Source organism: Drosophila elegans, unplaced genomic scaffold, assembly GCF_018152505.1.
Source record: "Drosophila elegans isolate 14027-0461.03 unplaced genomic scaffold, ASM1815250v1 contig_476, whole genome shotgun sequence".
NCBI classification, from domain to species: domain Eukaryota; kingdom Metazoa; phylum Arthropoda; class Insecta; order Diptera; family Drosophilidae; genus Drosophila; species Drosophila elegans.
This window is the reverse complement of record NW_024545863.1, coordinates 17566458-17588502: the sequence shown is the minus strand read 5'-3', so window position 1 is coordinate 17588502 and position 22045 is coordinate 17566458. Positions and strand designations below refer to the sequence as shown.

At 43.6% G+C, this 22045-nt stretch overlaps 5 protein-coding genes across 7 annotated transcripts; 2 read left to right on the top strand and 3 right to left on the bottom strand.

Moving 5' to 3' along the window:
* Positions 1-1261: 1261 nt before the first annotated feature.
* LOC108135151 (luciferin 4-monooxygenase) lies at positions 1262-4113 on the bottom strand. The gene is made up of 5 exons (XM_017255772.2): positions 3808-4113; positions 3530-3737; positions 2959-3145; positions 2782-2898; positions 1262-2419 (listed from the first exon to the last, which is right to left on the bottom strand). The coding sequence occupies exons 1-5, from the start codon at positions 4006-4008 to the stop codon at positions 1468-1470; spliced, it is 1665 nt and encodes a 554-aa protein (XP_017111261.1). The 5' UTR covers positions 4009-4113; the 3' UTR covers positions 1262-1467.
* A 4046-nt stretch (positions 4114-8159) lies between these two features.
* LOC108135114 (glycine-rich RNA-binding, abscisic acid-inducible protein) lies at positions 8160-9203 on the top strand. Its single transcript, XM_017255704.2, has 2 exons — positions 8160-8271; positions 9063-9203. The coding sequence occupies exons 1-2, from the start codon at positions 8194-8196 to the stop codon at positions 9201-9203; spliced, it is 219 nt and encodes a 72-aa protein (XP_017111193.1). The 5' UTR covers positions 8160-8193.
* Positions 9204-9307: 104 nt separating this feature from the next.
* Positions 9308-14194, bottom strand: LOC108135113 (conserved oligomeric Golgi complex subunit 1). Of its 3 annotated transcripts, none has more exons than XM_017255703.2 (6): positions 13970-14194; positions 13208-13890; positions 11498-12555; positions 10773-11438; positions 10406-10459; positions 9547-9654 (listed from the first exon to the last, which is right to left on the bottom strand). In XM_017255703.2, exons 1-5 carry the CDS (start codon positions 14101-14103, stop codon positions 10436-10438), a joined length of 2565 nt encoding a protein of 854 aa, XP_017111192.1. In that variant the 5' UTR covers positions 14104-14194; the 3' UTR covers positions 9547-9654; positions 10406-10435. The 3 variants fall into 3 exon arrangements, with proteins under 3 accessions (XP_017111191.1, XP_017111192.1, XP_041565060.1); XM_041709126.1 differs by having other exon boundaries at positions 9579-9654; positions 10397-10459; XM_017255702.2 differs by lacking the exon at positions 10406-10459 and having other exon boundaries at positions 9308-9654; positions 13970-14193.
* A 1089-nt stretch (positions 14195-15283) lies between these two features.
* Positions 15284-17654, top strand: LOC108135162. Its single transcript, XM_017255785.1, has 4 exons — positions 15284-15416; positions 15804-16030; positions 16440-17306; positions 17370-17654. The coding sequence occupies exons 2-4, from the start codon at positions 15817-15819 to the stop codon at positions 17564-17566; spliced, it is 1278 nt and encodes a 425-aa protein (XP_017111274.1). The 5' UTR covers positions 15284-15416; positions 15804-15816; the 3' UTR covers positions 17567-17654.
* A 1274-nt stretch (positions 17655-18928) lies between these two features.
* LOC108135160 (short-chain specific acyl-CoA dehydrogenase, mitochondrial) lies at positions 18929-21197 on the bottom strand. Its single transcript, XM_017255782.2, has 3 exons — positions 21103-21197; positions 20802-21041; positions 18929-20091 (listed from the first exon to the last, which is right to left on the bottom strand). Exons 1-3 carry the CDS (start codon positions 21134-21136, stop codon positions 19118-19120), a joined length of 1248 nt encoding a protein of 415 aa, XP_017111271.1. The 5' UTR covers positions 21137-21197; the 3' UTR covers positions 18929-19117.
* Positions 21198-22045: the final 848 nt, after the last annotated feature.

Here is a 22045-nt window from a genome sequence, read left to right as displayed (position 1 = left end):
ATTTCACTCCTGCAGCCCGCATCCGCCTCCTTTTGACGGGCTCCCACAATCACACGCACAGTGAGTGAACCGCATGCCGAACGATTCACTTCCGCCGAGATCCTTTGGCAACTTCATCATGCGCATATTCACAGTTCATAAAACCGAACGGAGGGTGGGGATGGGATGGGTTGCGATGGGACGGGATGGAACGGCACTGACAGCGGCTCAGCAAATCGAAATAAAAATTTATGTGCACATGTTTGAATTTATTGCCCGTCTTTGGGTGCCCGTGCCTGCTATCCCTTCCAGGACTCTCCGGACTCCCCGTACTCCACGGATTCCCCGGACTGAGATCCGTACGCAGATTGCGATTCCTTCGTGGTGCTCGCTTGCGTGTGTAAATGTTATTCAATCGAATGTGAAATCATATGAGCGCTCTCCACTCATAAACATTTTATTTACCTTTAATTTCGTGAAAAGCTTCTTTTTGTACGGCCCCGTGATTTGGCACCCGTAACCCCCCCCCAGATGCTTCCCCTTTGCCAATTCCGTGCGTGCGATTTTTATGACTAAATAAAATGATTTTTTATTCCGTGGGAGGAGCGACGGCACGGCCCTTGACGCAAAATGGCAATTCTTTGTTTACCCAATGAAAGTGTTTAGCCATAAAGAAGCAGCGACACAATTCCCGTTGAGTTATGGCCCGAATTCTCGCCCAAACTCACACAATATTTTTATAACCAAATTGATGGGATGACGGCGTTAATCAAATGTTGTCGGCAATTGTTTTTCGAGTATTGCTTGGCCTGTGGATATTTGGAAGGGATTTGTGACAAGCCCTTGACCCAGGGCATACAAAATGTAACCAAAATAACTACAAGTGATTTGTTATATGAAAGTGAAATCTTAATTCAATTCGAAGCTATCAATCATGCTGCCTAAAAAAACAACTAAAGTCTTTGAAATATGTTTATGAGCAGCATCTTAATAAATTTAGGATAATAACTGTATTCACAATTTTGTATTCTTTAATCAAAAAATCATAAATTTAAACATTTATTTCATTTTTAAATGCCCATCCATCAATGATTTTTACAAAGCAATTAAAAGGCAAGTTAAAACGACAAAAATCTATAAGTTTATTTTTTTTCGACAAACTTTGCTCCATTTCAAAAAATATAAATATGACTTTAACCTTTCTTATACTTTTATAAGAAACATATTTATTACTTTTTAGCAAGAGGCAGAAAAATATTTCAAGCAAATATGAGCGTAAATGTTCATTGGTTTTTATACTTCAGCATTTTTGATAATTTATTTGATTAGAGCACATCGACATTGTTCTGAGAAGCGGAGGTAGTGGGCGGCATTCAAGAAGCATTTCAAGGGCAAATTAAAGCGAAAGAAACCGGAAAGTTACCCTAACTTAACCAACTTAAACAGGTTAGATTATTCCCTATGGCCAAGGGGCCGTGGGCCCAGCACTCAGTTCTTCTTGGAGAGGGCGACGAACAGATCGCGGGCGTAGCGGCGCACGGCCTTGCCGTTGTGGTTCTGGGGGATCTCGTCCGCGAACTGGACGCCGGCGCGCAGCTGCTTCTGGATGTCGGGCAGCCGCTTGGCCACGTGATCGATCACCTGCTGGGCGGTGAGGGTGGCGTTGTCCTCGCGCACGACCAGGGCACCGGGCACGTCGCCCTGAGTCTCGTCGTAGACACCGATCACGCACACACGCTTCACCTCCGGCAGCTCATCGATGACCGCCTCCACCTCGGCGGGCCACATCTGCAGACCCTTCCACTTGAGCACCTCCTTCTTGCGGTCCGTCATGTACAGGTAGTCGTCCTCGTCGAAGTAGCCCATGTCGCCGGTTTTGAACCATCCCTCCTCATCCCGCACCTCCTTGGTGGCCGCGGGGTCCGCGAAGTATCCGTTCCAGTTGAAGCCGTTGTGCACGACGATCTCGCCGGTCTGGTTGACACCCAGTTGGTTGCCCTCGTCGTCCAGGATCTTGATCTTGGTGCCGGGCAGGGGGTTGCCCGCAGCAGTGAGCTTCAAGTGACCATGGTTGAACGCGATGAAGCCCACCTCGGTCATGCCGTACGAGGAGTTGAGCACTCCGTTGGGCGCCAGCTTCTTGATCCGCTCCACCGTGGCCTGTGTCATCCGTCCGCCGCCGAAGTTCAGCTTCGTCAGGCTGACCATCTTGTCCGGCGTGGCCGTGGGGCAGTCCAGCAGCGAACAGCAGTGCTCGGGGGGAATCAGGGCGTAGGTGATGCTATACTTGCTTACCAGGTGCACAAAGTACTCCGGGGCGAAGGGCTTGCTGCTGATGATGCGGGTGCAGCCGTTCACCGTGCTGAAGATGGTGGCCCACAGTCCAGTGATCCAGTCCAAGCTGGCCGAAATGAAGATGGTGTCGTTGCCATTGACAAAACTGCGGGTAACCAAAAAAAGAATTATTTACTTTGGCACACACAAATAATAATATTACTGGAAGCTCTGACATTTGAACATTAGAGAAAGATAGTTTACTGATAAAAGGCAGTGATATTTTTGGAAACACATTTTTCATTCATTGAAAGACTCGGGTTTTTGACGAAGAATATTCACCCATATTCGGTAAAAATATAAGCTCTTATCACCTACGTATGCGAAGAATAAACAGAACAATTTACAAAAGTTATAGGCAATGTCAATGTCTTCTCCCTTTGAAAACAAAGAAAGTATAACCAGTTTTTGATTCAAATCTTGTACCAACACTTTCACAAAAGATCTTTGAAATTTTAAGAAACTTACACTGTCTCCTGGCTCAATATGTCATTGGAGATGCACACAGCCTTGGGCATTCCAGTGGTTCCCGATGAGGTGAGGATCGCCACTGTCTGCTTGGGTCCCTCTTTCAGAGGTGTTGGCCTGATGAATATGCAAAATAGATATCCTTAACTCGAAAACTAGTCTGTATTTGATACTCACTGGTAGAAGAACTCCGTCTTGGTGGGATGCAGCAGGTCCTGAATGCTGAGGATACCATCCTTAGTTCCGGTGGTTAAAATTATCTCTGGCTTGAATTCGCTGGTAGCCGAGTATAGTTTCTCATAATGATCAGCATCGGTGAAGATTATCTTTGGCCTAGAGATGTTATATAAGTGCTTTAGGGTGGCTGCAAGAAATTAGTAACATAATAATAATTAGTCTTTATTTTGAAGATGGTGCATATAAATATAAAAAAATAATAATAAAAAACAAATATTGGCCTGTTGAATTCAAATTGTATATTAAATATTAAAAATTAAATATTTAATCATAATATTTAGTACAAGTAATATTTAATAACAAAAAAAGATTTAAAATTCATATTTATAATCAATTAAAATTAAATTACAGATATGTAAATCAATTCAAAAAAAGTCAATAAAAAATTAAAAAGGTTTACAACCAAGGGTTAATATTAAATAACCAACCAATGGACAAAAATCAAAAGTGAAATACAAAATACTTATTTTGTAGTGTAGAAACCAATTAAATTCAAGGTGTTAATACGTACATTCTTCGAGAATAGGGTTCGCCGACTGGAAGGGGGTGCCATGGAAGAAACAGGCCACGGCCGTGGGCATTATGTAGGTGGTGTTCCTGGCGGAGATGCCGATGATGTCCTTGTGGTCAAGGCCGCGGCTCTTCAGGTGCTGGGCGATGCGAATGGCCCAGGTGAGGGCCTGCTGGAAGGTGACCTCCACGCCCTCGGAGTCTGAAATCTACGGATCGGCAATCGATTAATGGTGTCCTGGAGGGGGGGAGTGGCAAAACGGATCGCTTTTCACTCACCTGACAGACGTTCTTGGGCCAGTTGCGCATGCCCTTGAAGATGATGCGACCCAGGGAGGTCTCCGGCTTGAAGGGGCTGTTCTGCGGAATACCCTTCCAGATTTTGTTCTCCGCATCGTAACTGCACGGTAATTTGGACATTTTAGCTGCAACAAAGTCGGAATGCACACCTGGAAGATCGGCCACTATCTGGGGAGCCATTCGCTCGGGGGGCTACTTATAAAGACACGGATCCCCAAGTGGCTTATCTGGGCCGATAAGCATGGCCTAGGCTAAGTGCAAGGTATCAATGAAAGATAAAACCATATCTGACCAAAGTTGACCACACGAGTCACATTTTTGCATATATTTACTGAGACTTATCTGATAGCTTGCGTTGGGCTCTTTAATTGAAGAGTGTCCTCAGGCGTGATAAGAGTTATTAAATTTTGGCCAATTGCCACTCAATGGCAACGACCCTACTGGCTTAAGGTCTTATCTTTGTTCCGGGTTGTGGACTCCCTTTTGTCTGGCTGTCTTATGTAATGTTATGGCACAGGAAGAGATCAGTACTATTTGTTAATTAACTTAAACGCTTTAAACAATGCTTAACAGAGATAAGTTTTATACAACTAAGACTCTGTGGCGCTAGAAGGGTTATTTTAAAACTTATGAATACTGTAAAACCCTTTGAAAGTGTATTGTATTGGTAGTTTATCTTTGGACTTTACACCAGAAATACCTCATGACTTCCAAATGCTCGATACCAGAAACGAGACGGAAAGTTTGAGGATTTAATTAGTCACCAGTGGATTATCGACATTGACACGCGCTCTTAAAGTGTTTATTTCGGGCGACTTCAAGATATATTTGGCTATGATATATTTCGATATGAATACAACATGATAGCCATTTCAACAGCGTCATGATAATTCGGGAAATTCCCTCAAACGCGAAATCTACCCAATTCAGTGCAATTGAATGGGTTTTTCTTAAGGCCATTCCTATCTGATTTTGGCCTTTATTTTCCCTTTTCTGCGCTGCGGCTGACAAAAAGTTGGTGCAGCGAAAACGTTATTTAAATACCTTTGGCGAAAAAGTTCGCTAGCAAGATATTTGCAAACATCTGTTTCCTGATTTTCCAGCAATGGCAGCCGGCAGAGAAAATCAACTTTCCGTTCCCGGTGGCACGTGAACTAAAACCCAATTCTGTGGCAAGGCTGCCGATGATGAAGTTTGGTTGTGGATGAAGTTCCCGTTGCAGCGGACTCGTGGTTGCTCTTCCCCATAAATGCATTTTACCGGGGTAAATATCTTTTTTCAATGTAGCTCATTTTTGTTTGGAATTAATCGTTAAATGACTGATCTAATCTCATTCGAATCAAAGTAGGCTAACTGAAAAGTTCTTATGAGTATTAAAAAAAATGTGTACATTTAGTTACTAAGCCCATGCTCACAGTTCGGGCTTAATGTTGATAGCCACATAGGATTTTGATAAGGTTGTGCTGGGGACTGGGACTTATGTACCCGACATTACTGCACTTTGATTTGATTGAGCTAATCTTATCGGGCTGTAATTATAAGTACGGAATTAATTTTCCCAAGCCCAAACTATCAATGGCAGACGTCATAATGGGCAGGAATTACCTAAAGTAAGAGGAAATGGAATTTGATAATCGGGACTGGGCTATCTAAGGGTATTCCGCAGCAAGACTTTGACAGCAGAACTGCCTTTGAATGGAACTATTATTTGTGGCCGCGGATCTTGTTCGATTTTCGGGACACCAGTACTTTAAGGGCCAGCCAGTCGGAAGATATTCGCGGTTTCAGTGAGTCGGGTATTCTTATGGCGGCTAACTAACTGGCTAACTGGCTAAGGTAGTTGTTTGGGTTTCCCGCCCAGTGATTCCATCGCCATCCGTCGGGGCTTTTCTTTATTTTCCTTCCGTGAACTGTTGGCTGTGCAACTTATTCGCATTCTGTTGCAGGAACTACTTTTTGCTGCAGCTCCGCCTCTTGCAGTTCAGTGTGTTATTATGCACTGGTTTTTCCTATTTCTATTCCTATTCCTATTTCTATTCCCTTTTCTTTTTTTTTTCTGTGTCGCTTCTTTTTGGCCCCGTTTCCTTTGGCAGCTTTTCCTTCTGCTACTGCTGCTACTGCTGCTGCACACAAGTTTTTCATTTGTAATTCAAGATGTCAGTCAGCTGGGAGAACCAAAACTTAATTAAAGTTCCGCACTTTTGCAGAGCCAACTCCTTACTTATCCCGGCCATCTACCGCCATCCCGCTTTTCCGTATGTATTTAGCCAGTCCCAGAAAGTCCGCCCATTTCGTTTAAATTCAAAGTGTCCGTCCAGCGCCTTCTGCCTGCTGCCCCATCCTCGCTGCTCGCTGGGGGTTATCTTTCAGGTACAAGTTTCGCCAGCGGCACCTGCAGCAAATGTCCGGAGCTGCGACTTTGTTGGCCTCGCCTCCGGATGGGGATCGTCCAGGAGCTCCTCCACCCAGAACCCTCGAAAGGGAGCATGTGTGAGCGTAATTTCATGAGCTTATTTCATACTTTTCACTTCTAATTTGGTTTCATGAGCGTTGCCATGAGCAGATTTCGACTTGTTGAGTTCTCCTCGGTGCTTTCAGTTTCATCGGATGATATCGGTTTCGCCGACGACGCGCCATATAAAACATCTAATTTAATTAGCTGACATCCTGTCTTTTTTTTTTGTCTCACTCTCTGTCGCAAGCTGAGCACAACATTTGCCGGAGGAAAATGGGGAAAACGGAGGAAAACGGAGGAAACCTGAGGAAACCCGAGGAAAAGCTGCAGAAAAAGTGGAAGGTCTCATTATGTATGCATTGAGTTTCCAGTGTCCGGTGGCAGCGACAGAGAAACTTTTTGATAACTGTAATTAGCATATGAAGAAAATCAGACTCGGTCAGTTTTCTTTGGAACGCAGGCAGGTGGAAAGCCGTCAAATGTATTCCATTCCAATTAGGAAGCCACCTGGTGAACTGGTGTGGTAATTAAAGAACAGCCTAAAATCAAATATGCACAGTTTTGCTTGCCAGATTAAAGACATTAAATTTATGTGGAATTTCGAAATCTAGTTAATTGTTTATGGCAAGATGTTGCAACTTTATTTTAAGATTTTATTTCCTAAAATACCGTCTACGGAGGTGAAAAAAGTACCAACGCTACTGAAATTCAAAAAGCGTTTTAAAAGTTGAAAGTATTTTCTATCCCTAAGAACTTTAACAAAATATAAAAAATTAACAAAGATACAACCGGATATTTTTGAAATTGTGTATTAGAAAAATAAAGTGTTACACTGGTAAAGCCCCTTAAAATATGTTTATTTGTTAAATGCTTAACATACAGAAATAAATTAAACTAGTTTAATGACGATAGCTTTTAAAATCAGCAAATAAGGGGAGTGGAAATGCAGATGATCCTACCAAAATAAAGTAATAGTTTTAATTTGCTAATTCTTTGCTTGTCAATTCATTAACTCTAATTAATTGTAAAGTCAATGCTGTTGTTTCCCCAGTTTATCCACATAATCCAACCATTTCTGCCCCTATCAACGCTTTCGATCGCCTTTATGGCCATTTCTTTCCCATCGAAATCCAAAAATCTCTCTTAGCCGCTGCAATCTCCCTCGATTCTCGTTGCATCTATAAATACCGCCCTGTTGCACTGCTCGTATCTTCGTATCTGTGGGATTCGCAACTGAGCCGTGGGATTACCAACGTATACGTATACGTATACGTATTGCCCTCCGTTGGCGACAGAAACCAGAAATGCGAGAGGTGGCCAATGTCAATGCCGTGGCCTTGGGGACTGGTGAACGGGTGGATGGGTGGGTGGTGGGTGGTGGAGCGGGTTGTGTATGGCCAAATGCAAATGCAGAAACTGAAACAGAATCGAAACGAAACGAAACGAAACGAAAGTGCCAAAAGGAGAAGGGGAAGCACTACAAAATAATCCAACAGTCGCCGCCAGAGAGCCACTACTTCCCACATTTCTTCCGGCCGCAAAAAGAGGTGCTAGGGCGATGATTAAATCAGTTAAGAGCCATTGGCCACTGCAGCCCGTGGCCAAATCCCCCGGCCATGACGTCCTCACCTCGGAAAGCCTCGGAAAGCCAGCCAAAGCCAAATACATTGGCGCCTTCCCTTCCGCTTGCCGCCTTTGGCTGTTGCCCATTCTGTGTTTTGCTCTCAACGTTTATTTTGGCCTTCTTTCATGGCCAATGATTTCATTTCATGCATTTCGCTTTGCGGCAATGGCGATGCTTATTAGTTGCAATTTGCCAGCTGTGGCCAAAGTTTGCTCGTGCCGAAAACTAAACTAAACTAAACTAAACCAAATAAATTTAATAATTGCTGTCCTGAAAAGTTGATAGGATGGGTAAAAATAAAGGCGGCGGCGGCGGAGGAGGAGGAGGTGGTGGAGGGGGTGGAGGCGGAGGCGGTGGCGGCAATGTAAGCAATATTTGTGTTATGCAACTTGCGCACTAATTGTGAGTCTAACTACTTAATATCTTCATCTAAGTGCTTATTAAGTTTAGTGCCTGCCAACAGAGAAATAAGCTTCTTAGTGGCCATTTAAAAAACTTCATCGTTTTAACCGGACTAAATCATTTTCAAACATACATAAGTGTATTGCTCAGATCTTGAAAGCTCTTTAAAATTAGTGGTTACATTGATAAACAAAACATCTGACTATTGAATTTAAAATTGTATATTTAAATTAAATATTAAACCATATATTTAAATACAAGGCACATAAAATTGCTTAAAATGAAATAATAAAATATTTAAATTAATGTAGAAAATATTAGATTTTATTTGATAAAAATTCATTTTATTTAAGTTTAATTTGGATTAATTTTAAATAAAAATTAAGATATTAAAATTTAATTCGAAAATAATCAAATAAAATTTTAAATATTTAAAAGAAGAAGTAAAAGTATATACTCAAAAACAATATAAAGCAATTTTAAATAAGTGACAATGTTACTTGCAATGGACTTTATAAGATGCCTTCTTCAACTTAAATGGGTAGATTATGGACATTATAATTCCTATTCACGTTGAACATGTTTATGTAATTAAGAAACTTCAAACCCTTTGGAACCGCTCTCATTGCAATTCCGGCATAACTAACCTTTTTCTCATTTACTGACTTTGCCCGGCTACTTTAAACAACCGTGGCTCATTATTTGCTCGGTCCCAGCTCAAAGCGAAATCTTTCCGTGTTTCTTTGCCCACAGAAAAAGGGCGGTGGCGGAGGAGGTGGAGGCGGAGCCGGAAATAAAAACAAAGGCGGCGACGGAGGCGACAAAGGTGGAGCCAAGAAAGGACAGGACCAAAAGGCAGCCGCAGGCGGTGGCAAGAAAGGAGGCAAAAAATAGCATCGGTGGCAAGAGCAACAGCAACAGCAACAGCAACAGCTACGGCAACATCAAAGCGCATTAAAAATTACAAGTTTAGAGTTAAGGTGAAATTAAAACTGATATCAGGGAATATGTATCTATAATATATGTGACTCGCTTACAATTACTGGGCGGTCTCCGCCCATTTTGCAAATATGTTTGGATAAAGGTTAAACATTTTCAATGCTCGTCTTAACAATGGAACAGAGGATGGGGAGACAGTGTTCGGTGTTCCGCATTCCACTTGGATGCACTTCACAGGCCACTTGATTTGACTGCTCTAGCGAAACCACTCCTGGGACATCCCGAAAAAGGAAGCGGCACTCGATTTTGATCTGCTACTGTCTCCCTTGCGGGCTCCATTGGCCCCTGAGCCAGACTTCCTCGTCGGTGTTGTCGTCGTCGTCGTCATCGTCGTTGTTGTCGCCGGCTAAGGGTGAGAGCAGAGAGCAGAGAGCAGAGATCAGAGATAGAGGGATGAGGAGAAATGTTATTAATTAATTAGGACTATTAATTGGTAGTTTGTCTGATTAATCTGTTAATTTGCGGTTGGACTCTCAGATTTATGGCGGGCAAGAAACGGCAAACCGAAAGCAGACATACACAATTAGGGAGCGATTTATACGGCGGAGATCGCATTTGTAATTAACAAAACATGCGAGTAATGGCCAACGAGCCGCGGCCATAAATTAACATTTGCCCAGCGATTTGATTTCAATAATTGCAGCGATTCATTAATTAGCATCTAAGGCACTCGCACACGCGGTCATAATACATACAATATACACAATCAGTTTGCCAATGTTCTGGCCACCCACTTGGGAAGTTCGGTTTGGGTTTCAAGCGTAACTTTTGCCAAGCACTTGCGGGCGAAGTGGAGAATTGGAGAAGTGGAGAAGCAGCAGCAGCAGCAGCATTGGTCCGGCGAAAAGTTGCACCTAATTAAAATTTGTCTTGCGGCATTCTGGTTTATATATTGCTGGACGGACCAAATTAGTTTAATTAAACTGCTGCTTCAGTTTGAAGGACTTTCCGAATTCGGAAATGAAGTATCCAATAAGTGCAGGGGGAGAGAGGGGGGGCAATTCTGACCACTCTGAATATTGGTTAAACAACTATAATCATGCAGCATGCAAACGTGGAATGATAACAAAATATCAACTATCAAATACCATTCCTACCCAACCAGAGCAAACGGTGAAACTATTGACTTAGGATTGCAATCGAAAGAAATCCTAGGAAAGAAACATGGGAACAGACAATTATAACTCGATAAATTTTATACAGAGATAAAAGAAGATATATATATTAGGGCTGCGGGCTCTATTTTTGTCCTATTTTGTAAATACAATTACCATTTATGATTTGCTTATTTAAAGTCTTTAACAATTTTACCCATAAGAAATATATAACAGATTAAATTATTGGCTATTTTTCTTGTAACAAAATAATATGATTTCTGATAGTTTTGAGTAATATAATTTAAATTAAAATACTTATTTTAAATAGAAACCCGACAGCCCTGTTGTTCGTCAGCTTTTTACTTACTTTCTCGGCTGGCTCTTGTGCCAGGGATTTCCGTTCGACGCCAGTGGCCCTTCCGGCAGCTTGGGGCATTACAATGGGCAGTAGGGGGAACCAGAGCGACGTGGATCCGGATGAGCTGAGGCAGAGCACATTGGGATCTGCCTCATGCGCCAAAGTACTGACTGCCGTTGGGCCCTGACTTTGAGATGCTGTCGTGGGCGTCAGCACTCCCAGTTCGCCCTGCAGTCGCCCAGAAGCTCTAGTCACATGAGCGGTTATGTGCTCGGCAAATAGCTCAAAGTCGAAGGGATCGATGCAGTCGCGCAGCTGGCTCTGCTGGGAGTGGATCTGATCGTAGAGAGCCCTTTCCTCGCGGGTCACTGCGAATACGCGCTCCAGGAACTTCAGGTCGAAGTACAACTGCAGGGCAATGTTCTGGCTGGATTTGGTGCACTCCGCTTTGCCCAATCCCTCGTAGTGGGAAAGCAGCTTACCCAAAAGCCGCTGGATAAAGGCTTGCAATACTTTGGGGGGCAGTGTTTGCGGAACAGCCTGGTTTAGGGCCTGGATCAACTGATGCAGATACGTTTGTAGCGAAAGGCGCGGCTGGCTGGGAATGCGAATGGTTGACTCAACACTCTGCTCCTGGTCCTCGTCACGCTGCTCCAGCGTTATGGTCTGCCAGAGCTATAAGAAATTTGTGCAATTTTAATAAACAAATGTATAATTTTATTTAACTTAATTACCGCAAAATCGCTGAGGACCACTTCATGATTGATGACCTTCGGCAACCGCTCCTCGCAATTGTGCCCGGCCAGCACATCGTCAACGATCAGTAGCCAGAATGTGAGCATCTCCTCTTCGATGAGCCCGCAAATGCGCTTCCAGTGCTCGATGCCCACTCCTGCCTGGTTGCCAGTCCACTGCCGCCAACTCGAGGGCTGGCAGAAGCAGAGCTTCAAGCTGGGGCACAGTTCCACCAAGGCCAGGCTGTTGCGCAGGGCCAAGAGCAGCGCGGGGCGCTCCCTAAGCTGCAGGCCCTTCAGGTTGGTCAAGTACTCTGTCAGCTGCTCCTCGGCGGTTTCTCGCAGGAACTGGATCAGCGAAACCTTATCCTCTGTCCGCGTCGACTGCTCCTGGAGCATTACATTCAGCTCCTGGACGATATCCGCAAGGTGTGAGTCGAATTGTTTGCACAGCTCCATGGTGGCGCCATCGTAGCCCTTTGTCCGATTGGCCAGCCGCTTCGGCTGATCACTGAGCGCCGCTGCCAGGCTTGAAGGTAGATCTTCGCTCTGCTCCCGCCAAATTTGTTGCGGCGCCTGCGACTGACCGGCTTCGATGAGCGAGAGGACCTGCTCGTAGGTCTGCTTCATGGCTGCCGCCCAGCTACTGCGGATGATCTCCCGCACCCTGGCGTTGATGAGCGGCACGTACTTCCGGACGTAGAAGTCCAACTGGCTGTGCTTCAGATGCAACTGCTGCTCCAGGCGTACGAAATCTGGCCGGCCATTAGCCCGGGCCGCCGACTTGATGTCCTGGATGGTCTGCATGTTGCTGACCAGCGCGAAGACCTGCTGGAGGTGGGCCGCAGTCAGGGCGTTCATCTTATCCAGCCACAGTTGCAGTGATGCGCCCAGTTGCTCTGGCGTCAGTTGGGGCACCTCAAACTGCGGCCTAAAGCCGGCGATGATTTCCGGCAGCAGGTGAGACAGCTGTCGCTCGCTGCTCTCCATCCGGTTGATACTGGGTGGGCAGGTGGCAGAAGCGCAATCGGCCAGGCGGGCAAAGAGCAGGCTATCACCTGTAGGATATAATAACATATGTAACTCTTAACACCTTTTTTAAGTACAAGAAGTAGGTCTTGATATGACTTTTAAAGTAACTAATACTTTTTAAATCCACAAATGTCGGATTCGTCGCTAAAGCTAGCCCGGCGTTGTGGCGTCGAATTAAACGGAGCCCTTCGGCTCCTTTGTGCGGACAAGTACACGGACAAGTTGAAGCAGAAGTCACACGACAGTCGCATTGGGCGCGGCGATTTCTATGGCATCTACTTCTTGGACAAACAGCCGAGCGTCAACATTGTGCTCTTCCACAACCGAGCGACGAGGCACTGCCACACCCTCTGGCCCACAAATGGTACCGAATTCCAGTGCTTAAACGGCATCGACAGGAACTCCACGCTGGTCAGTCTGGGTAAAACGGCCTACGTGACCTGTATACAGCACCGATCGACCTACACCGACGACTTGCTGGAGGCGTGTGGCGCCAAGTGGTCAAGTCCCCAGCCCATGGTCACAGTAATGCATTACAGGGCAGTGGAAGTCACCCGAACTGTGGCCACTTCCTCCGCCAGTGGTCAGTTTCCATGGGAGTGCCTCTTGATCGTGTTGATCTTCTCCCTTCTGGTGTGCCTGTTTAACAGATTTCGTTAATAAAGAATAGTAGCTCACCCAGCAGACACTTGTCCAACAGCTCCACCGTGCTGTTCAGCACGCCCAAGCTGGCCAGGATGCGCTCCTTGACGCGACGTGGCTCCGATGGTCGGCTCTGCAGGCAGTTGAGGAAAGCGGAGGAGCGCAGGCCGAGGAAGGTTTTCAGCACAACACCCAAGTCGCTCTTGTCCAGCAGGAGCAGGCTCTGCAGGCAGTCCACGGCCATTTCGGGTAGAAGTTCCTCCCGCTCCAGGGCGGCCAGAACCGCCTGTTTGATGGTCACATGGAAGGGACGCAGGATCTCCCACTGCTTGCGGGCCACCGGCAGTTTTTGCATCAGGGCACTCTGTCCGTCCAGCTGCAGGCCCGTGCTGATGTGCCGGCTGAAGATGAAGAGCTCGGTGGCGGCGTAGAAGCGGTCGTTGTCCAGGTGCGTCCAGATCAGTTCCGGCAGAGCAGTGAGCAGCTTGATCTGGGCCATGGTGCCGTAGTAGGTCTGCAGCTTCCTGCCGGCCGTCCTCTGCTGCAGTGCCGCCTCCTTGGGACTCGGATTCGTGTTGGACTGGAAGCCCAGAAGCTGCTGCTCGTTGAGGCTGCGGCAGTTGGCCTGCACGTGACGCACTTGCTCCATGAGCGTGCCCGCCGACGTCTGCATTGCCGCAATGGTGTCCGCCGCCTGCAGGAGGTCCCGGTACCGCTCCCTAGGGGATAACAAGTGGCATTTAGTACGGGGTTCGGGAGCACCTCTGCAGGTGCCACATCCACATCCACATCACTTACCCGACATGGGTGCGCAGCTCCTCGCGCTTGTTCTCCACCACCGACTGGATCTTCTTGTGCACCGCGTCGATCTCGGACACGCCGTGCTGCTCGAACAGCGTGTCCACATTCAGGTTCAACAGATTGGCCGTCATTTAAGCGGAAAATAGCTTTTCAAAAACAATAATAGTGTAGAAATAGAGGTGGACAATAGCGGTGGAGAAGAAATGATGTGGTCTTATCGATGTTTGGCAGTGACTGTCGATGTTTATCCATCCCTAACAATGAGGTGGCTTTTTTTATTTTTCTCCTTATATTTTTCTGTTAGTTTGACGTTTGGCTTACATTTTTCTGTTAGTTCGATGTTTGGCTAACATTTCGTGGTTCGACGTTTGGCTAACATTTCGTGGTTCGACGTTTGGCTAACATTTCGTGGTTCGACGTTTGGCTAAAATTTCGTAGTTAGTTCGACGTTTCGCGGTTAGCTTGCACACTTAGCCTGGTTTCACACCATGTCTTGCACACCCTCTGTTAAGATACTTAACATCAGCTGAAATGCACTCATTACTTAACAGCAAATATGAGAAAAATGTAAAAATTCTTAAAATCGAATTGAACATCTCTTATACAGCTTATATCGATATCTAACTTTGAAAAATGGTCACATTAAGCCGGTCTGTGCAGCCCTTTACTCTTGGCGGGAATAAATTTGAATTTTTGTCGGTTATTCCTTGTCAGTCCAAAGGCTTAGTAGGAGGGATTTTAAGGGGCCAACACTCCCCCCGACAAAAATTTGTATTCTGATTTCCATCTGATATTAAATTTAGATTGCCGACGCAGCTCCAAATTCTGGTGCGGAAAACTATTTAAGTTCATTTGTTGGAGTGCAACATAAATTCAAAAATTAATATAATGCATCCAACCATGCAGCAGCTGCTGGATTAAAGAACTGTTCCTATGATTTAAAATTAGTTACATATGAATCAAGTGAATTAACAAAAGCTTTAAGACTCCACGAAAAATTAAATATATATAATATAACATGGAATACACGAATAAATTAATACATATATTGAATGAATATATTGATGGAATGTATAAGTATATATATTTAAAATCACGGAAACGTAACTTGCAGTTTACATAACAAACTTTTTTGCTTGTATTAAGCGACCATATCTTTTACGGTAACGGTTATAAAGAGATATGACAACCGATTACCAGGTTCTATTGTCAACCTTTGTTTTCCATCACTACGATGGCAGCACGGGTCCGTCTAAACAGAAACCAGTTAACGATGTCATAAGCAAACAAACCGCTACACTTTTCTCGGGGTCTAGGTCTACCGGAATAAAAGTGTGGAAATAGCGCGCGAGTTCAGTATTTGTTTGTCGTTACAAATCGTCGGACACGGCCGCAGTTTTTTCTCCGAGCGGGTTTACAATTCAAATTAGAAATCCACACATCGGTAAATATCAAAAAACCGTTTGTATTTATCGCTGAGAAACATTTGCCCTATATTATCTCTACTGAAATCCATTTCCGAGTTTGTTTTCATTGTATTTAGGGGTTTGTTAATATGACTCAAAAAAGCGCTTTATATTAAAGCTTGAAACAACAGTGTGTGAAATACAATAGCATTAAAGAGTCTCAACTGCTAAAAGTGGTATTTAAGTTAGAGGAAAACTAAGCGAATAACATTTTGGACCTTGATCTACCTGTTCCTATTGCGATTTTACGTAATATGCTTTCTATTTCGTTAACTGTAATTAAAATGAAAAAAACGAAGTTAATTGCTTTGATCTTGAACCGCTGATCTCCGCCGAGAGTGAATTAATTGATCTACCGATTACAGCAACAGCAGCAGAATGTCACCGAACAACGACTCGGAAAAGCCACTCAATCCCAACGAGCTCTTGCACATTCCAAAGTGGGTGAATGAGGATTATTTCCTGCCGATTCTCGAAAAGGATGTGGAAAACTTTGACAAAATCGTGACCTTAACGCCCATTGCGGCCACCGCCCCCGGGGAAAACTACACATCCATTATGATCCGGGTCATCGTGGATATCCTGCTAAAGGGTAATTAAATAAAAATAAATAATAAATATTTTTTAACTGATTTAATAATATTAAATATGTGGAACTATCTCGAACTCGTACTGGAAATATATTAAACTGTGTAAAGAAATCTGTTGATAAATTAAGACTGGACGTAAACATAATTTTTTTTTATTATAAGTAAGAGTCTAACATGGAAAAGGCGCTGAAATTAATACAAATTTTAATTTGATTTGCTTTGAAATCTGATGAAATGGTAGAGAAACTTATGAAAATATATTTTAAAACCAAAGATGGCAAAAGAACTTGTTATATATAAATGTATATCAACTTTTATTTATTAGAGCTAATAGCTTTCTGCTGAAATCCCTAGAAAGTTGTATTACCAAACTAATTATATAATATATATATATATATATATTTGTAATAGATGGCAGCGAGCAACAAGTGTCGTACATTTTGAAAACCATGCTGGAGGCGGATAGTGGAGCGGATGTGGTCAATGGCATGGGTCTGTTTCCCAAGGAGAGGAAAATGTACGAAGTGCACATTCCGCAGTTCGTGAAACTCTACAAGGAGGCGGGCCTGGACATTGAGTTGGCCCCCAAGTGCCTCCATGTGGAGGCCACCGCCGAGCTGATCACCCTGGTATTCGAGGATCTAAGCCGACAGAATTTCAAGAACTTCGATCGCCTCAAGGGCTTTGATCTGGCGCACATGCGCCATGTGCTCCGGAAACTGGCCGAACTTCATGCCGCCTCAGCGGTGGCCAGGGAACTAAACGGGCCATACGATCCGCTCTACTCCATTTCCATGTACAACGAGAAGAGTCGCGATATGTTTGAGTCTCTCGGGAAGCTGCGGCAGGTGCAGTTCCACAAGGCGATGCGACAGTGGGACCTAGAGGATGCCGAAAGATACATCTCCCAGCTGTGGAGCCCCTCGGAGGTATTCGAAAGGGCACTGCTGGTGAATCGGGTCGACGAGAACGAGTTCAATGTGCTGAACCACGGCGACTGCTGGTCCAACAACATCATGTTCAACTACAAGGACAACGGGGAGATAGACAGAACCCTGTTCGTGGACCTGCAGATCGGCAAGTGGGGCAGCCCGGCCCAGGACCTTTGGTACCTGATCACCACATCCGCTTCGCTGGAAATCAAGGTCAAGGAGTTCGACCACTTCATTCGCATCTACCACGAGCGACTGAACGAATGCCTCAAGCTGCTGAACTACTCGAAACCCATTCCTTCGCTCAAGGATCTGCACATCATGATGCTGAAGTACGGATTCTGGGGTGAGTTTATATATAGTATATTGTATATATTATAATGAAATTACTTAATGTTTTCATTCGAAGGACCCCTGACAGCCTTGGGTGTGATGATGGCCACTCTTATGCCCACAAACAAGGACGCCAACATGAAAATGTTAATGGCCACAGGACCCGAGGCCGATGCCGTTCGTTACAGGACCTTTATCAATCCCTACTACGCCAATGCCATGAAGTTGCTTTTACCATTTTTCGATAACAAAGGGCTTTTGAAGTCCGCATAGGTTTAACGTACAATGTAGCCAGTTTATTGTGATACCATTTATCATAAGAGCAAGCAATAAATATTAGTTTCCATGTAATTTCAACATATTTTTACCAGTTTCAATTTAACAATCGCTACTTCGAACTTTGTACAGTAAAAAGTCATTTGAAACAATCACCATGATTGGCTAAAATAGTTTCATTTTAAAAATCGCTAACAATCAGCATGACTAGCTAAAATGGATACTCGTGCTACGAACTTGGCTTTTTTATAGAGTCGAAAGAGAAAACGTTTGTTGCCAGCAGTATTTTATTAATTTTTCTTAAGCTTATACTTTACTCAATGACGTATGTGACAACAGCAATGCGTAGTTTTATTTATTGCTGTTATCATTTCAATTAACGGAACGAGTATCAATTAATAAACGCAAATAAACTAAAAGAGGCTAACAATTGACTTAAACTATTTTGACTTTGCACTTGTTAGTCCCAATCTATTGGATCTTAGAGATTGTCATTGGTTTTTAACAATCAAACAAACACTTATTCAGTCGGAAACATTCCATTAAATAATAGCACTCCAAATTGATGACATTGAGAGAAATAATGCCAGTTCCTATGTCATAATGGGGTTTTAATTGCTCGCTGCATTCAGTCTTTATAATTAGGAACACGCAAATAATACTCATTCACGGCGCTTGTGAATGGGCGACCATAGAGAGATGGAAATTAGCAATTCAAATGAGGTAAACATTTATATGGTTTAATTTTCAAATCATTTGCTAGCTTTGCTTGAAATGCGTTGTTTTATAACGCACTCTACAGACTGATATATAGAGACATATTTTATCTTATCTTATCCTATATCGTTACTTATTTTTAATCCAAAAGTGTTTTTCATGTCTTTGAACTTTGTTTATTATTCTTTTATTTATTTATCTTAAATAACCATAGGAGAATGTTTACATTGCTATTTTGGTGTTTTACTTGCACTGCTATGTTGTAAATTATTTGTTCTCAGGAACGTAGAATGTCAATCAGTTTCAAATAATTTGCATTGAAGAACTATTTTTTTATAAATTTTTTTTATTGTATTTTGCTTTTAGAGAATAAACATGTAATTTGAACTTACAATAGTTTTCAACTTTTGATATATTTGTTAATATTTGAAGAAAATTCCAACACTTGTTGTGTAGATGTGTTTGACAGACTTGTTTAAATTGTGTTTAAAAAAAAATTATTTTAATTTCTGTCACCGTTTTTTAGGGGCTTTTGAAGGATTTTTGCAATATCCTTTCCATCAACGTGTAAGTTATAACATATTTATGGTCGGAGAGGACTATAAGGAGAAAAGGTTGTAAATTGAATTAGACAACACATAATTCGATTTGCAATTTGTATTTTAACTTGATTTTTTTTTTACAATTTACCCTAATAAATGCATTTGTCTGGGATGAAACAAAGAAAATGAACTTCTTGTATAAAACCAACTTAACGAGTGTTCTCAAACGAGAGTAAATGCTAGAATTCTATATGGTAGGGCAGCATAAGGTTGAAGATCCGCTTTGAAACTACTCCCTGCCCAGTTCGCGGAGCACCGCGTTGGCGATCACTATCCGTTGGATCTCTGAGGTTCCCTCGTAGATCTCCGTGACGCGGGCGTTGCGGTAGTAGAGCTCCGCGGGCAGGTCGGTGGTGTAGCCCATGCCGCCCAGCACCTGGATGCACTGGTGGGCACAGTGGGTGGCCGCCTCCGAGGCGTGCAGCTTGGCCATGGCCGCCTCCTTGGTGATGGGCAGTCCGTTGTCCTTCAGCCAGGCGGCGCGCCATGTGAGGAGTCTGGAGGTCTCGACGCGCATGGCCATGTCGGCCAGCTTCTGCTGGATGAGCTGCATCTTTGCCAGCTGCTTGCCGAAGGCCACCCTCTTTTGGGCATAGTCTACGGCCAATTCCAAAGCGGCTTGTGCGATGCCCGTAGCCTGGGCGGCGATGCCGATCCTTCCGCAGTCCAAGGACTGCATGGCGATCTTGAAGCCGTCGCCGGGAGCACCAAGGACTCGAGATCGCGGCACTGCGACATCCTCCAGCACCAGCTGGCAGGTGGAGGTGGCCCGCATGCCCATCTTGCTCTCCTTCTTGGCTATGGACAGTCCGGGCACATCTTTGGGCGTGAGAAAGGCAGTGATACCCTTGTGCTTCAGGCCCTTGTCCACGGTGGCGAACACGATTCCCCCGCTGGCCTCCTTGGAGTTCGATATCCAGGCCTTGGTGCCGTTGAGCACGTAGCTATCCCCGTCCAACTTGGCCGTCGTGCTGGCCGCTCCCGCATCCGATCCGTTTCCCGGCTCCGACAGCGCGTAGAAGGCTATGTGGGCACCCTGGGTGTATGGCTCTAGGAAGTCCCGCTTCTGATCCTCGGTTCCGTGCTGCTGCACTGCACCCAGATAGAGGTTGTTCACGCCCATCACAATGGACACGGCTGCGTCGCCACGAGCCACCTCCTCCATGCCAATAGCGTAGGCCTGGTAGTCCAGTCCGGATCCACCTGCGGGCGAAAGTTTCATTAATAGCTATTAACATATTAATGACACTAAAGATCCTGTCATTCCTTTATATAGATCGGAAATAAGTGGCTCTCAATTTAAAATCAAAAACAAATAAAAGTTTTCAAATCAAAAACGAAAACTTTACGCATTCTTTTAAAAAATAATATTTAACATGAAAAAAAAAATTTTTATCTGTTTTAACGAACATTAAACATTTTTAAATTGAAAAAAAAAACATTTTGGGTGCAAAAAAAGAGTCGGAACATTTTAAAACGCAAATTTTCTTTGTGTAGAAACGTTTGTAAATTCGATTTTGTAATCAACTAGAAATTTAATCACAACATTGTTGATATGATCAGAAAAAAAAACAATTGAAAAAAAAAGAAAAAGCCGTACTAGATGAATTTAATTTTTTTATATTTAAATATATTGGTTTTGGCCAATAGATCAGCATTACAATTGAGTATGCAACTACGTAAAAAAGTCGAAACAAAATTATGATAATATCAATTTGAATATAAAGTAATTAAGCATCATGGAATAAGTTTCAAAATTTATAAAAAATATAAAAAATTACCCGAGGCAGATGCTGTCGATTTCAAGTTGTCTAATATATTTATCAATGCGATAACGATTTATCAATGCGTTATCGATCTGCTTTTCCTTCTGTGTGGCATACAAACAAACAAATATCAGTCGCAGTACTCACCGTACTCCTCCCGCACAGCCACCGCCATCAGGCCGAGTTCGCCCAGCCGCCGGATCTGTTCCGCCGGAAAGAGCTCCTCCCGGTCGTGGTGGCGGGCCTTGGGCGCTAGTTCCGCATTGGCGAACTCCCGGCAAGTCCTCTGCAGAATCTGATGGGTCTCGGAGAGGGCGGCCAGGCCGGCGATGCCCCTGTCCCCGCCGCCGACTCCCCGCACATTCCATGCTGCGCCAGAGCGTTGACCTGCGAACGGGAAGGCGGCAAATCGATCACCCGGCCGGCAGTGAATCACCCAACTCCTCACCCAACGTGCGCGCCACTCTGATCAGCTGCTGCATTCCGTCGTCCAACTGATCGCCACAGAGCTTTCGTCCGCGAGCCGATCGAAAAAGCCCCGTGGAAAACAGCTTTTATAAGCAGCTGTCTGAGGGCGAAAACAATGGCAGGAGCGTCTATTTTTGGGTTAAAAGGGATTCATTAAAAAAAAAAAAATTAATTTCATTTTAAAATTTGTTTTTTCTTCATTTTCATTTAAATAGAATAATTGGTTATTATTATTAATAACCACTGTATTATGATAGGGCTTGATAATTATATACTTTTTTAAATTAAAGATAATTGCTTTCATGCTAATTATATAAGGTATATTTATTTCATAAACGAAAGTTTTGCAACTTTGTAAAGTCGCCGTAAAGGTCAGCTGGAAAGAAAATAATTGGAAAGCGGTTCATTGGTTTTTGAAAGTGTGAATCTATCAAGAACATTGTTGATTTCCTATACCGACTGAATGCGAAATTTAGCAATGCAAATTCGCGATACACGCCCACTTTCGATGAGAAGTACAAAGTCCAAGAATTTTTTACACCAAACGCGAATGCGATTTCTTGCCCTTTACATATTACAATGAGAGAGTGGACTTTTGGAATGGTCGGAGACACATGTGTCTTTAGACGGTGTTAGTCACAGGTATTTCCAGGAATTTCGAATATTTTTGAAAATATTAAATTGTGCAATCATCACAATATCTAATAGCGCCATCAATTCTGTATTTATTGTGCTCTTTTTAATAGAGAAGTTAAGCTTGTTTCCTTTTTAGTTTCGCATTCTTTCTGCTTCATTTCAATAGTTGATCAGTTTTAAAGTGTTTTATAAAGCTTTTAGAATACTACTAGCAAAAAATACTTTTGTATCCGAATAAAGTTTCTCTCGCACACACGATCACAATCAATTAAAAATATAACAATTTA